The sequence below is a fragment of the Sinocyclocheilus grahami genome, unplaced genomic scaffold (assembly GCF_001515645.1).
Source record: "Sinocyclocheilus grahami isolate Dianchi unplaced genomic scaffold, SAMN03320097.WGS_v1.1 scaffold327.1, whole genome shotgun sequence".
Classification (NCBI taxonomy): Eukaryota; Metazoa; Chordata; class Actinopteri; order Cypriniformes; family Cyprinidae; genus Sinocyclocheilus; species Sinocyclocheilus grahami.
Genome location: NW_015505506.1, coordinates 736,850 through 751,114, shown reverse-complemented (window position 1 = coordinate 751,114; position 14,265 = coordinate 736,850). Strand labels below are relative to the sequence as shown.

General features: G+C 38.0%; 1 protein-coding gene across 5 annotated transcripts in view; it reads left to right on the top strand.

Moving 5' to 3' along the window:
- prdm16 (PR domain containing 16) overlaps window positions 1-14,265 on the top strand; it is a 243,882-nt gene that overhangs the window by 212,518 nt on the left and 17,099 nt on the right. For 3 of the 5 annotated variants that reach the window (XM_016294974.1, XM_016294973.1, XM_016294975.1), the window contains exons 4-9: window positions 75-212; window positions 7,100-7,202; window positions 10,134-10,335; window positions 10,974-11,121; window positions 11,579-11,732; window positions 12,656-14,165. In XM_016294974.1, the coding sequence (XP_016150460.1) occupies window positions 75-212; window positions 7,100-7,202; window positions 10,134-10,335; window positions 10,974-11,121; window positions 11,579-11,732; window positions 12,656-14,165 (2,255 nt within the window). Of the gene's footprint in view, window positions 1-74; window positions 213-7,099; window positions 7,203-7,641; window positions 7,713-10,133; window positions 10,336-10,973; window positions 11,122-11,578; window positions 11,733-12,637; window positions 14,166-14,265 lie in introns of those variants that run through there. The other 2 variants (XM_016294972.1, XM_016294976.1) reach the window with 2 other exon arrangements.

The window sequence follows — 14,265 nt, the reverse complement described above, 5'->3', positions numbered from 1 at the left end:
ATATATCTTACATCTCTGATGTCTAGTTTTAATGACAGCTCCCTTGAACACCCATTGTGTTTCTCTGTCTCCAGGAAATGGACAACATGGGTAATGTGAAGTTGTGTCTGGATGGGGCTCTGGAGGCCAGCGGGAGCTGGCTCAAATATGTGCGCACTGCCCCGTCCCATGAAGAGCACAACCTGGCCATATGCCACATCAGCGAAGACCAGGTGAGCTGTTAGCAGCCTCTGTTATTCTGTCACTTCCCTTTCCTCTCATTCTCGCTCTCCGATTGGTCTGCTCCCTCAAGCTGTTGTATTGACTGTTCCAGGTGAGAATCTAGTGTATCAGAGCTCAAGAGACAAGACACATTATGCCAAAAATGTAACTGGATGATTAGATAATTTAGGATATTTTTTGAACAATTAGATCAGGGGTCTGAGAGGTCATGCTATGACAATATTCACTTATCCTAAGCTGCAATGCAGCCAACCCTAAAATTGTTACTGCATAATAAATATGTAATTGTCATTAATAATAATAATAATAATAATAATAATAATAATAATAATAATAGTAATAATAATAAGATTCAGTGCCAGCCAGGAAATAAAAGAAAACAACACAAAACTAAATCAAATCAAATTAAATTAAATTAAAAATAAAATAAAACAAAAATAACAGCAAAGATGCATAAATTGATCAAAAGTGAAATTATTTAAATAATAATATTATTTTGAAATAATATTTCAAAAGTGAAATATTTAAAGTATAAATAATTTTAAATTGTTCTTTTGAACTTTCTACTCAAAGAATCCTGAAAAAAATAGCATGGAAGCACATCTTTTTTAACCTTAATAATAATAATAATAAAATGTTTCTTGAGTAACAAATCAGCATTTTGGCATGATTTCTGAAGGATCACGTGACACTGAAGACTGGAGTAATGAAGCTGAAAATTATATTTTAAAATGACATTTAAAATGACATTTTAAAAATATATTAGGGCTGAAAACAGTTTTTTATGTAATAATATTTCACAATATTACTGTATTTTCGATCAAATAAACGCAGCCTTCTTGAGCATAAAAGACTTATTTCAAAAACATAAAAAAAGAAAAAGAAAAATCTCATCAACCCCAGTGTTTTGAATGGTAGTGCACCGTATATACTGCATATTGTGTATTTAAGTATGTCTAGAACACTGTACTGAACGAAGACTGAAACGCTCCATTTAGAATTCAGTTTATGATGTAAATGACTAATAACAGCATATCGGCACAACAATGCTCCTACACTGAATGCATCAATGCAGCATTTACTGCAGTCATAAATGTACACAGTTTGATAATATGTATTGCGGGAGCACAGTTTATGATACTTATTTTGCTAGCTGTCATTAAAACACATCATATAATAGCATGTGGGACCTACAGGTTAGTATCAGTTTGATCTATCTTTAAAAGTACTATGACAAAGCTCTTATGCTGAACATCCTGTGAGAAGCTTGAAGAGACAGTGAGCACATGTTACTGTCAGGAAGATGAGGACAGAACCTGCTGCTGTCAAGATGTCCCCACTTACACAACAGATAAAAACAGCCTATTGTTTGATGAAGCCCTGCCTTTGTCAGAGGAAGTGACTCAGAAGTCAATTACAAGAGTCACGTACAAAGCCAGTTTGGACACTCCTGAATCTTGTAATCCACTGTCTTCAATTATTTGCGTTCTTTGAAAGGACGAGCAGTTGTGTCTTTAAGATAAGATATCTGATCTCTCATAAAGCTGGAGATCTCATTACACACTCGTTGTCTGGCAGGAGGAACTGTTTGCATGTTTACTGTACGCTGGCTTTGTTCAGAGATTGTGTTGATGCAGCGGTGGCGGTCTTAAAGGAATAGTTCACCCAAAAATGAAAATTCTGTCATTAATTACTCACCCTCGTGTTGTTTTCGAAACCCGTAAGACCTTCGTTCATATTCGGAACACAATTTAAGATATTTTTGATGAAATCTGAGGGCTCTCTGACCCTCCCATAGACAGCAAGGTAACTACCACGTTCAAGGTCCAGAAAAGTACCAAGATGATCGACAAAGTAGTCACTTGTGGACACACGTTTACGACAGTACCATGACGCGAGCGTGTGCCGGATCTGGGTCAACGCCACCACACGCTCGCATCATGATACTGTCGTGAACGCGCGTCCAAAGTGATGCCGTAGAGACGAAAATGTGGAATAAAGTCGTTATTTTTGTTTTCTTTGCACAAAAATATTCTCGTAGCTTTGTAACTTTACAGTTGAACCACTGATGTCACACAGACTACTTTGTCGATCATCTTGGTACTTTTCTGGACCTTGATCGTGGTACTTCAACTTAGAAAACCTGAACCTGCATTACCAAGAAACAATAAGGTTTACCATTTACAATAAGGTTCCATAAGAAAACATTAGTCAACTACATTAGTTAACATTAACTAACAATAAAAAAAAAATACTTTGAAAGAGTTCATGAATCTCAGTTAATGTTAATTTAAACATTTACTAATACATTATTACAATCAAAAGTTGCATCTGTTAATATTATTTGAATGGACCTGAGCTAATATGAATTTACAATTAACAGTTGAGCTCTCAGATTTCATCAAAAATATCTTAAATTGTGTTCCGAAGATGAACGAAGGTCTTACGGGTTTCGAACAACATGAGGGTGAGTAATTAATGACAGAATTTTTAATTTTTGGGTGAACTAACCCTTTAATCTGATCATCAAGCTCTTGTGCGGTAGTTGCTGTTGAGTGTGGATTGCTTCCCTTGCTTTAATGATGTCTAACTGATTAAGTGAGGGGTCCTTGGTGGCTGACTTATCTAGCTTGTGCTCACTTTCTAATTTAAAAGGACAGTTCACTCAAAAATGAAATTTCTGTCTAAATCTATTGTCATTACAGATCTGTATGATTTTATTTCTTTAACAAAAGGCATAATGTCCTAGCTGGCCTTTCTATACAAATAAATAGAATGGAAATGTGGATGGCAAAGCTCCAGAAATGACAAAAAAAAAAACACAATAAAGTTGTCTAAACCACTTCTGCACTATACTCCAAATTTTCTAAAGTCCTATGATAGCTTTGTGCGAGAAAGAGATCTAAATTGAAGCCTATTACATATCCCCATCCACTATCTCAGCTTACAGGGAACATTCTTAGAACTTTGGCTAACATTCTGAAATATTTTAGTGTGTGTGTGTGTGTGTGTGTGTGTGTGTGTGTGTTTAACATTACTACTTCGTGTTTTCTGAAACCTAGACAACTTAGAAAACCTGAACCTGCATTACCAAGAAACAATAAGGTTTACCATTTACAATAAGGTTCCATAAGAAAACATTAGTCAACTACATTAGTTAACATTAACTAACAATAAAAAAAAAATACTTTGAAAGAGTTCATGAATCTCAGTTAATGTTAATTTAAACATTTACTAATACATTATTACAATCAAAAGTTGCATCTGTTAATATTATTTGAATGGACCTGAGCTAATATGAATTTACAATTAACAGTTGTTGTTTTTTTATTAACGTTAACAAAGATTAATAAAGACTGTAGTAAATGTATTGTACATTGATAGATAATGTTAGTTAATGTTCATGCATTAACTGATGGTTATATATACAGTATATACAGTATATATATATATATATATACGTGTGTGTGTGTGTGTGTGTGTGTGTGTGTGTATATATATATATATATGTGTGTGTGTGTGTGTGTGTGTGTATGTGTGTGTGTGTGTGTGTGTGTGTGTGTGTGTGTGTGTGTGTGCGTGTGTGTGTGCAACCTTAACTTAAATGGAAACATTTGCAATTTTCTAATGATGCTGTTTACACCAGTCTTAGCGCAACTCTATATTGATGCTCTATATTTGAATGAGAACATGGGTGAGATTTCAAAGTCAGGACATTCTGCCTCAATTCTTTTGTGTTCCACTGAAGAAAGTAAGTCATAAGGGTCGGAGTAAATAATGACAGAATTTTCTTTTTCGGGTGAATTGTTCCTTTAAGTGTGCCATTTTGGGGGGGCTGTGTTTTAGATTATATGCATAAGTGGATCACTTTCCTTGTTATTATTCTGCCACTTTTAGGCTGTTTGACTCACTTAAAACAAGCTGATTGACTCGTGGAACAAGCCAAAGTCTTAGCTTTTGTCTCGAGGCTAACGGGGGCAACTAGTGTGGCCACCGCAGTTTTAGAGACTGACACATAAAACACAAGCCTAACAAACAGGGGAGGACAACCTCTGAGACTGACAACCACCAACTGACTTCAACTACATAACCCAATCATTAAAGCGCATTCAATTACTTATTAGCTACTGACTGATAAAACGCTACGTAAGTTATATACGTCTGCTAGAGAGGAACTTGTAAAAATCTCTGACGTCTAGTCATGCAGTCCAGTTTTTATATGGTTTTGGCATTTGATCAAAGAGCTGTTATGATGAACTTTGTTCTGATCTTAGTGAATCATGTCAGAATCAGAACATTTCGAATGGCAGACAAACTAGCACACCCAAATAAAAGTTAATTTTGCCTCTATATTTCCTTATATATTCATGTCAGTGAGTGTCTGCTTGCACTTATATGAATGCGTGTGTGTCCGTGTGTGTGACAGACAGGATTGTGTGTGTGTGTGTGTGTGTGTGTGTGTGTGTGTGTGTAATTCCAATGATTGAAATGATTTATACATAGTTTATTCTGTATCTGTTCATTTATTCTTTTAAATGTTTCTTGATTCTATTCTGTTCTAATTCTAATTCTTTTACAATATAAATTTGAGTTGGCCTAAAAAAATCGACAATAACAAACGTTAGAACATGATAATTAGATCATATCCGCTGCACAATTAATAATTTCCAGATGAAATGATCACTCGTTTTATTTCCTCAAAGTATCATAAGCTATAAACAATTATTTTTTTGTTAATACATTCATAAAACGCGAAGCAATTGGAATATAGATATATAATATTATAAAATAATAGCTACATTAATCATAATTACGCCTATAATATTATTATAAAATATTAAATCATATACAATGCTTTCTTTTATATTGTCATATGTAGAAATAAATACATCTATATTACTATGTATATTAAAATAGAATAATTGGAGAAAAACAACCGGCAAAAACGCTGCATTTTATTATTATATACTGCAATATCGTTTATTATTGACAAAAAAATTAATTCCTCACAATTTAGGTTTTAATCAACGGTCATTTATGAACATATGTTATTCGAGATTAAAGCGTTCTTCTCATTAAATATAGGTGGAATATGACAGTGGCGTAAACTGATTCCGCGCGACGCAATATTGAATTTAGACCTTCGAAAAGCGCAAATGCAATTCGTTTAAAACATCTGCTAAATGTTCGTGGCGGAAGACAGCGAGTAAAGACAGGTGCATGCGTTTAAAGCCCCGTGGAAAACAGCGCGGAGGGCTCAATCCAACAGTTGATGTATTTTGTAGATTTTCATTAGCTGGGAAAGATACATTTTGCATCAATAAGAGATCCATGCGGTGGTCAGAGGAGGAGAGGACATGGGGAGGGGTGCAATCCTTTTGGTTGGAGATAAGAGAGGAGGAGTGGCCGATAGAGAGAATCACTAATGAGCGCGACTCACCTCATCAAAGACGCGCGTGTTCGGACTCTGTCTTGCGCGGCTGTGGCGCACTGTCATGCTACTATGGGTTGCGTGCTGAACTCTACGGGACCAGAGCTGCTGTTACAACTGGAGGCTTTGAGATCCACCGCTCAACAGCTAGCCCAACTTTATCAACTCTCGGGAAAGAAAAAGGTCAGAAATGCTCTTAACTTCGTTTAACTGTAAATGTAATATTAATGTTAACAATAATACTAGCTGTGTTACACATCGGCCGCCCCCCATCTTGATGCCTTGGCCTACTTTTGTAACACACATTAGAGTTGTCACAACATTAGAGCTCTGAGAGGAAGTTTGTGCAGCTTTTTAGCTGGATGTCTTGATTTCGGAGAGGGGCCCAGATCAGCTGCTGTCGCCTAGCCCTGAGCGCCCTCATGAGGGAGCATGCGTTACTGCGCGTTCGGTGTGTGAGGAGTCCGCCGGGTCTTTTATAGCCGACCGTTCCTTTTTATTTGATCATGATTATTATTCAAGTCGATTTAGTTACGTTAAAGTCTATATATACATATATCTATTTTAATTTACAGAATAAATGCAGGCTGTTTGGAGTGTGTGTGTGTATATGTTAGAACACAACGTATGTGGTTTGTCATCACAATGCGCTCTGGAAGGATTTTAACTGTGTTTAATTGAGGAAACTTTGCAGCAAAACAACAAAAAAAAAAAAAAAAAAAGAGAAGACCACGAGAATAATGCAAACAAGCTTGTATTTATGTGCAACAAATAAAATGATAAACATTGGTAAAATCATTTTAGTAGGCTATACGCGGAAATGTACAAATGTCTTGCCGCATGTGTAAGCAACACAATGTTATTAATAGTTATGATTTTGCATCTTAAAAACAACCAGCAATTTGTTTCCGTGCGTGTTATGTTTGGTTTATTTTAAATTAAAAACGAAAACACATCAAACACATCTGATTCCGATTACCTTGTTTGTTTTAATGCATTTAAAAATGCACATTTTATTTATGTTACTTTATTATTGTACTCTTTCATTTCACCTTTTTATTGCATGTGATGCGCTCCTTTATTTTGTTTGTGTGTGTGAGTTTTCATGTATTTCTTGTTGGCCTTCGGTAAATAAATAATCGAATGAAGCACGCGCGATTTCGGACGCGCTTTGTGTTTAATATAATTACTGCAATATCTGTTCATCCTCTCCTTTGTGATTGTTTGCTTTGTGCGTTTTTTATCCGTATTACAACAAAAAAATAACAAATTAATATTATTGCTTTTGCATGTGCTATGTTCAAAATAAAGCTTCATGTCTCTGAAAAGCACGGATGATGATGATGATGATGATAATTTTAATTTAATATTGTATATATATATATATATATATAATATTTTACATTTAATTTAAAATGCTTATCCGTTTTTTTTCTTTTTTTGCAGATCTATTATAAAGCTACTAGAGATATTGAAATAGGGGAGGAGTTACTGGTTTACATGAAGGACGGAGTTTTCCCCGAGGGCTCAATGGCACCGAACCTGGAAGGTGAGATTAATGCAAGTCATTAGGCACTCTTTTAAACAAACTCACACAGACCACACTCATTCACCTCTGCCAACAGTTAGTAAGATGCTGTATGTGGCCTATGCATGTCTTGTTATACAAAGGTCGGACGATGAAGAAAATATGAAAGTACATTTCAGCCCAGAGGCAACTGAACTAGTACTGGCGAATGTTCTACACGTGTCGTTTTTCTGTGGTTCATTAAATAACAAATTAATATTATTGCTTTTGCATGTGCTATGTTCAAAATAAAGCTTCATGTCTCTGAAAAGCACGGATGATGATGATGATGATGATAATTTTAATTTAATATTGTATATATATATATATATATATAATATTTTACATTTAATTTAAAATGCTTATCCGTTTTTTTTCTTTTTTTGCAGATCTATTATAAAGCTACTAGAGATATTGAACTAGGGGAGGAGTTACTGGTTTACATGAAGGACGGAGTTTTCCCCGAGGGCTCAATGGCACCGAACCTGGAAGGTGAGATTAATGCAAGTCATTAGGCACTCTTTTAAACAAACTCACACAGACCACACTCATTCACCTCTGCCAACAGTTAGTAAGATGCTGTTTGTGGCCTATGCATGTCTTGTTATACAAAGGTCGGACGATGAAGAAAATATGAAAGTACATTTCAGCCCAGAGGCAACTGAACTAGTACTGGCGAATGTTCTACACGTGTCGTTTTTCTGTGGTTCATAACATTTTTTTTATATTATATTTATATTTTTTTACACACATACAAATATATATGCATTGCACTGTACACAGTGGCAGCATTTATTTCTTTTTTTTAACATTTTCTTTAAAAGCATCAATGGTCACTTATAGTTTCCTTATTCAAATACAGAAGTTGCCAATCTTGAAACAAACTCACAATCTTTTTTTTTCTAAGTGATCTGGTAATTTTGGAACTGAAGTGCAGAGTAGTTGATACAGACTAGAAAATTGCAAAAGCACTGAAGTGTGTCACAGCGCAGCAGTCACTCTCCAACACATGCAAAGGGTTTTATCTGATAGAGATGTGTCTCAGATCTCCCTGCCAAAAAGTCAAGAAGAAAGAAAGCTCTCCGAGAGAAAAGAGAGACAGGGACGCCAAAAGATGCAAGCCAGGCTCCGCTCAGACAGATCAATTCAGAGAACAAAAGAAAAGTAGCGTAGAGTAGAATGAACATGGTCAACGAAGACAGTCGGTCAGACGAGAGGCTGAGAGAGACAGGCGGAATGAGAGCTCTCTACATCTACCTCCGTCTCGTGGCTTATCGGTGGTGGAATTTGGAGTGGAGCTGGAGGAGTCTCGAGGGACCTCACCCATGCTCACAGATTAGCCGCTAAACTGCACATAATTGTGTTCCCCCCTACGTCTCTCCAAGAGCTATTAGTTTCCCATTCCCTGTCATTTTTCCCCAACATTCCTGCCTTTGTCGTTAGTGCTACTGATGGGACGGAGATATAATGTCTCGGATTCTTTTTCTGGCTAAAAAAAAAAATCAGCACAGAAATTAAATCTTTGATTTTTCTTGACTTCAGTTTTCCCCATAAAGGCCTCTTTGGGGTCACAAGGGCACTTTATTCCAAATACTCGTTTATTTTGCAGGAAGTCTATGAGCATCGCTGTGGAGTGTGTTCTGTCAATATGTGTCTTGATAATGATTGAAAAATAAAACAGAATATGTGGTGTAGACATCATCAGTGCAAGCATTTCATGGGCTTCGCTTTCAGAACATAGAGTCAAAGAATAATGAAACTCATCCGCCTTGGCCTGATCTGGGCAGTGCATGGAGTATATCAGAGGTATCAATGAGTTTCATTTGAGGATGATGATAGCTAATGCATTAGACCTTAGAGTTTCCTTGCCTTTCCGTGATTCTAGGGTTATCTGTGAACTTGGCTTTATTGTCAGGATATCAGCAAGCATAAAACAGCCACGCTTTTAGTCATTTAATCCCAGTTACTCCAAAGACAGATCTTCAGTCTTATGCATTAGCTTTAATGTTGTTAGTTCAGTTCATTTTAGTGACGCGTTTCAAAATGAAGATCACTTAGACCAACGCGGCAGACAGCGCTCCCTGTGTGTTTTCTTTATTTTACAAAAGCACAAAGTTGTGTTGTTCTTATGCGTGTATACGAATAAAAGTAGACCCTTTACATTTTAGGGGCTTTCAAAAACAAAATCAACAAAACGAGCTGGCGCGTTTGTCGACCCCAGAGGGTTAAAGATTTATTGTTCACATAATTTTCAAGGGTTCAAGGTTTTTATATTAATCTTAAATATTTGTTCTGAAACCCTTGTTTCAGATTGTTTTTTATGTTCGATGATATTAATGTTACTACCAAAATTGCATGTTTATTTTAATGTTACGCATTTGATATCTATAAAGAAATATGTGGACACCTATGCTAGACTTAAAATCGTACACATTTCATTACTTTATTAATGTATTTGATGTGCAACCAAGTGGCGTTTGCAAACGAATGCTTCTAGAATTTACTGTTTAGTTTTTTTAAAGCAGCTGTGTTTTAGTGATGTTTTTGTGGATGTATGAAGTCAGTTCACACAGGTGTCCTATAGAGTAACCACAGGTGCAGTTCATCACATTGACTACGGACATGTTCCACTAACATTACGCAACCAGAAAGTGCCAAAATATTTTTGTTTTCATTTTGAACAGTATATCTATTGTTTTACCATTTAAAACCTCTTTTTGTGAAATGTCTTGATGGAAAAGTGTGCTTTCTAAGTAAATGAATTAGTTTGTCATCTAATTTAACGACATTCAGACATTTTTTTAATGTGGCTCAAGTGTGCAAACACATTTTGAGATCTAATTCTGGAGAGTGAGACTGAACATTTTATAATTGAAAATGGCCTTATAATTAAGTGTGATGCCGTCCCCACAGATGAGCAGATGTACCGCTGTGAACACTGTGATGAGCTCTTCACATCAAAGCTGGAGTTACGGCGGCATCAGAAATACTCCTGCAGTTGCAGCAACTCGATGTTTGACTCACTAAGCGAAGATTTCAAACAGGAGCACGAAGACAGCGATGAGCCAGTGCACGAGTGCAAAGACTGTGAAAAGATCTTCCCTAGCGAGTACAGGTCAGTACGCTCCACCACACTGAGCAAGTTGTAATTACCCGCCAAGCTATTATAATCATAGAACAAAAAGGTTCAGTTTTGTTCTAATACCATGCTTTTTCATATTTATTTGCATACATCCGTGGTTCTGAACTGGTTTTGCTGTAAGACCCAGATTTTACCTTGTACCAGAGACCCAACACAGAATCAAAATTGTTTATTGCACATGAGTATGTTAAATGTGTATGATAAACATGTGCATGATTAATATGTTTATCTTACAAAAATGCCAAATCAATCATTGAAATGGACTAAAATCACAATGAGCCACATAGGTAAACATTACGAAAAAATTATTAACGTGACAGACTGCAAACGAAAAGGTCGCCACAAACCATATTTGGCATCTGCCTAATTTGGCTAACAAGTGACAGATGATTTTGAAGTCAAAAGAAAAAAAAATCTAATCTAAGAAGTGTTTTACCCTTTTAAAAGATAAGCCTGTTTATTTTGCTATTCTAAATGCACATGGCAATATGATTAGTTATATTATTTGCTTTTAGCATTGTTCTTCCCTTGACACAACAGACCAGTTTAGAAACACTGGCCTACATGGTGGTCACACGGAAAATATTTATGGTGTTCTTATGTATTCTTAGTCTCGGGCAGCACATGATCGTACACACAGATGAGAGAGAGTATAAGTGTGAACTGTGCCCCAAAGCTTTCAACTGGAAATCCAACCTCATTCGCCATCAGATGTCACATGACAGTGGCAAGCGCTTTGAGTGTGAAAACTGTGATAAGGTAGGTTATGGTGACTTACTGCAACCACTTATATTTTTAAAAGCATTAATTAGATTTTATGTGGGAAGTTGAAACATAACGTGCCCCTGGACTAATATTTAGCGGAGGTAAATGTAATACCTTTTACATTCAGGAGTTTGTTTTAAAATGTCATGCAGTGTGACAAATGAGTTTTTAAAATTAAGTCTTGATTAAAGTGAGATCATGAAAACTGCAGAATAAATATTTTAAGAAATAGCCAAATTTTGCTTAAAAATACTTTTTGATTGATGTCACACCACAGGACATGTCAACATTCCAAAAAATGTCCATGTCAACTACCCATGATTACTGCAGATTTAAATATATTATAATGCTAACAGTTCAATCAATTTCAGTAATTGTAAAAGTAATTGCTCTTACACCATGTTATGTTTACACCTGACACTAAGCTGGCATATTTCTGTGGGTTCTTCAGGTGTTCACAGACCCCAGCAACCTCCAGCGCCACATCCGCTCTCAGCACATCGGTGCCCGAGCCCACACCTGCCCTGAGTGTGGCAAGACCTTTGCCACCTCCTCGGGCCTCAAGCAGCACAAGCACATACACAGCAGTGTCAAGCCTTTCATCTGTAAGTCTGAGCAGTCTTGTCTAAGCCTCAGATACAATTACCAGTGTCCAAAGACCTCCCGGCTAGCTCCACCCCAAGATTGTGACAGCTGTTGTTTTATAGGTCAGAGAAACTAAATGAAATTCTAGAGCCATTCTTTGTTTTGTTCTACATTTGTTGCGTTTTTCTTTAGTGCTTTCTTTTTTTTTGTTCTTTTAATTACTCCATTTTACCCTTCTTCTGTTTTTTTGTAACTGTATTTTCTTTTGTGGGCCCATTAGGCTTGTATATGGCCAAGGCAGAGGCATATTTAATGTTTAGAGGTAAATGTTTCTGCCGTGTCTTAGCTGCCCTCTTACCAACACTGAGAAAACACCATCTTCTTTTTGCTTGGCTTCACAATGTTCTGTGTGTTACCGTCCAATGTCCAAATGCATGTATGCTGTACCAGTGTACATGTATTTGTATGTATACAAAATTAGTTGAAATAGCTCTACTATTAATGAAGAATCTCATCGAGTTATTAATATGCTAATGGATCATATTTGTATTATATAACATAAGCGTTTTTATCTCACCTTCAAAACAGAGTAGAATTCAATGTAGAGCAGTAGCCAACTCCTAGAGGTCTACCTTCCTGCAGACTTCAGTTTCAGCCCTTCTCCACCACACCTGCCTGTAATTTTCAAGTAATCCAAACACCTTGATTAGTTACTTCACTTGTGTTTGATTAGAGTTGGAGCTAAACTCTGCAGGAAGATAGCCCTCTTGGAGCAGGGTTGGCTACCCCTTGTGTAGACAGTGCCATGTTTGTTGAACATAATAAACAGCATGCACAGTTTATTGGTTGATCTAATCAGCTGCCGGATTATCACTGCTATAGAATGAACACCAAATGAAAACAGTATGCTAATAGAATTAACCAGTCATGTGTGTTCTCCCAGGTGAGGTGTGTCACAAATCGTATACCCAGTTCTCTAACCTGTGTCGTCACAAACGGATGCATGCAGACTGCCGCACCCAGATCAAGTGTAAAGACTGTGGGCAAATGTTCAGCACTACCTCCTCCCTCAACAAGCATCGGCGCTTTTGCGAGGGCAAAAACCATTATAATCCCGGAGGCATATTCACAACGGGCATACCAATGACATCCAGTCCCATTTTAGGCAAGTCCAAGTCTCATCATGGCATGAACCATAGTGGACTTGGCTTCGGTGATTACTTCCCATCCAGGCTGCATCATGCAGGTTTGCCCTTTTCCCCAGCACCCCATGCATTCCCAGCCCTTTCCCATGGCTTCCCAGGGATTTTCCCCCCATCACTATATCCTAGACCGCCATTGTTACCTCCTAGTCCACTGCTCAAGAGCCCAATTAGTAACAGTCAAGATGGGAAGCTGCCTCCTCTTGATGCTCCCACTCTTTCTGCGGTCGCATCCATGAACAACAGCAATGGCAATGTAGGGAGCGGTCTCAGCAGCCAGTCAGAGGACAATCGAGAGTCCAAACTGGACTTGTTGTTCCACGACAACAAGAATAAAGTGAAGATGAATGACATGTCTGATGGTAGTGACTTGGAAGATGTGAACACATCTAGCGGCACAGATCTAGACACCACCACTGGCACAGTGTCTGGCTCAGATCTAGAAAGTGAAGCAGAGAGTGAACGGGAGAAGAGCAGGAGGAAACCAGTGCAGGAGAGCAAGCAGGATGAAGTGAGCAGCAGTTTAGTATCTGTCTCCAGTTCAGGGAACCTCCCTTGCGAGCGTCCTTTCCTCTCCTCCCACCATTCCTTTTTCCCACCGCCAGAAGAGCAAGCACTTCCACCCTCCGGGGCCACCACTGACTCCATTAAAGCCATTGCCTCCATTGCAGAAAAGTATTTTGGCTCAGGCTTAATGGGCTTGCAGGAGAAGAAGATGGGCTCCTTAAACTACCATTCCATGTTCCCTTTCCAGTTTCTGCCCAACTTCCCACATTCCTTGTACCCATTCACAGACAGAGCACTCAATCCTGGCATGTTCTTCAAACCTGAGCCTAAATGCCCTCGTGAGCACATACAGAAAATACCTACAGCCACTGGTGTGGATTCACCCTTTGACCTAACCACCAAACCCAAGGAGGTCAAACCTCTTCCTCCACCCCCCAGCAAGCCAGCCTTGCCATCCAATACCCCCTTGGCCCCTGGTGAGGAACAACCTCTGGACCTCAGCATAGGCAGTCGAAGCCGAGCCAACCAGAACGGTGGCACACACGATCAGCGCAAGAATCACGTCTATGGCGCAAAATGCAAAGCAGCTAAAGATGAACACCTAGCACTAACTCAGTCCCAGAACTTGCACCAGCCCCAGATGCCTCAGCCGCAAGCATCCCTTCCACAGCCACCTCCTCCCCAGCAGCAGCCGTCGCTCCACTATGCCAAGCCCTCGCCATTCTTCATGGACCCCATCTACAGGTATTTCAACCCGAGTAGGTCTTATTGTAAGACCCAACACAAAGACAAATCAAAGCAGTAGCTGGTGATATGTTGAAATTAGACAAGTTATTGAAAAAGT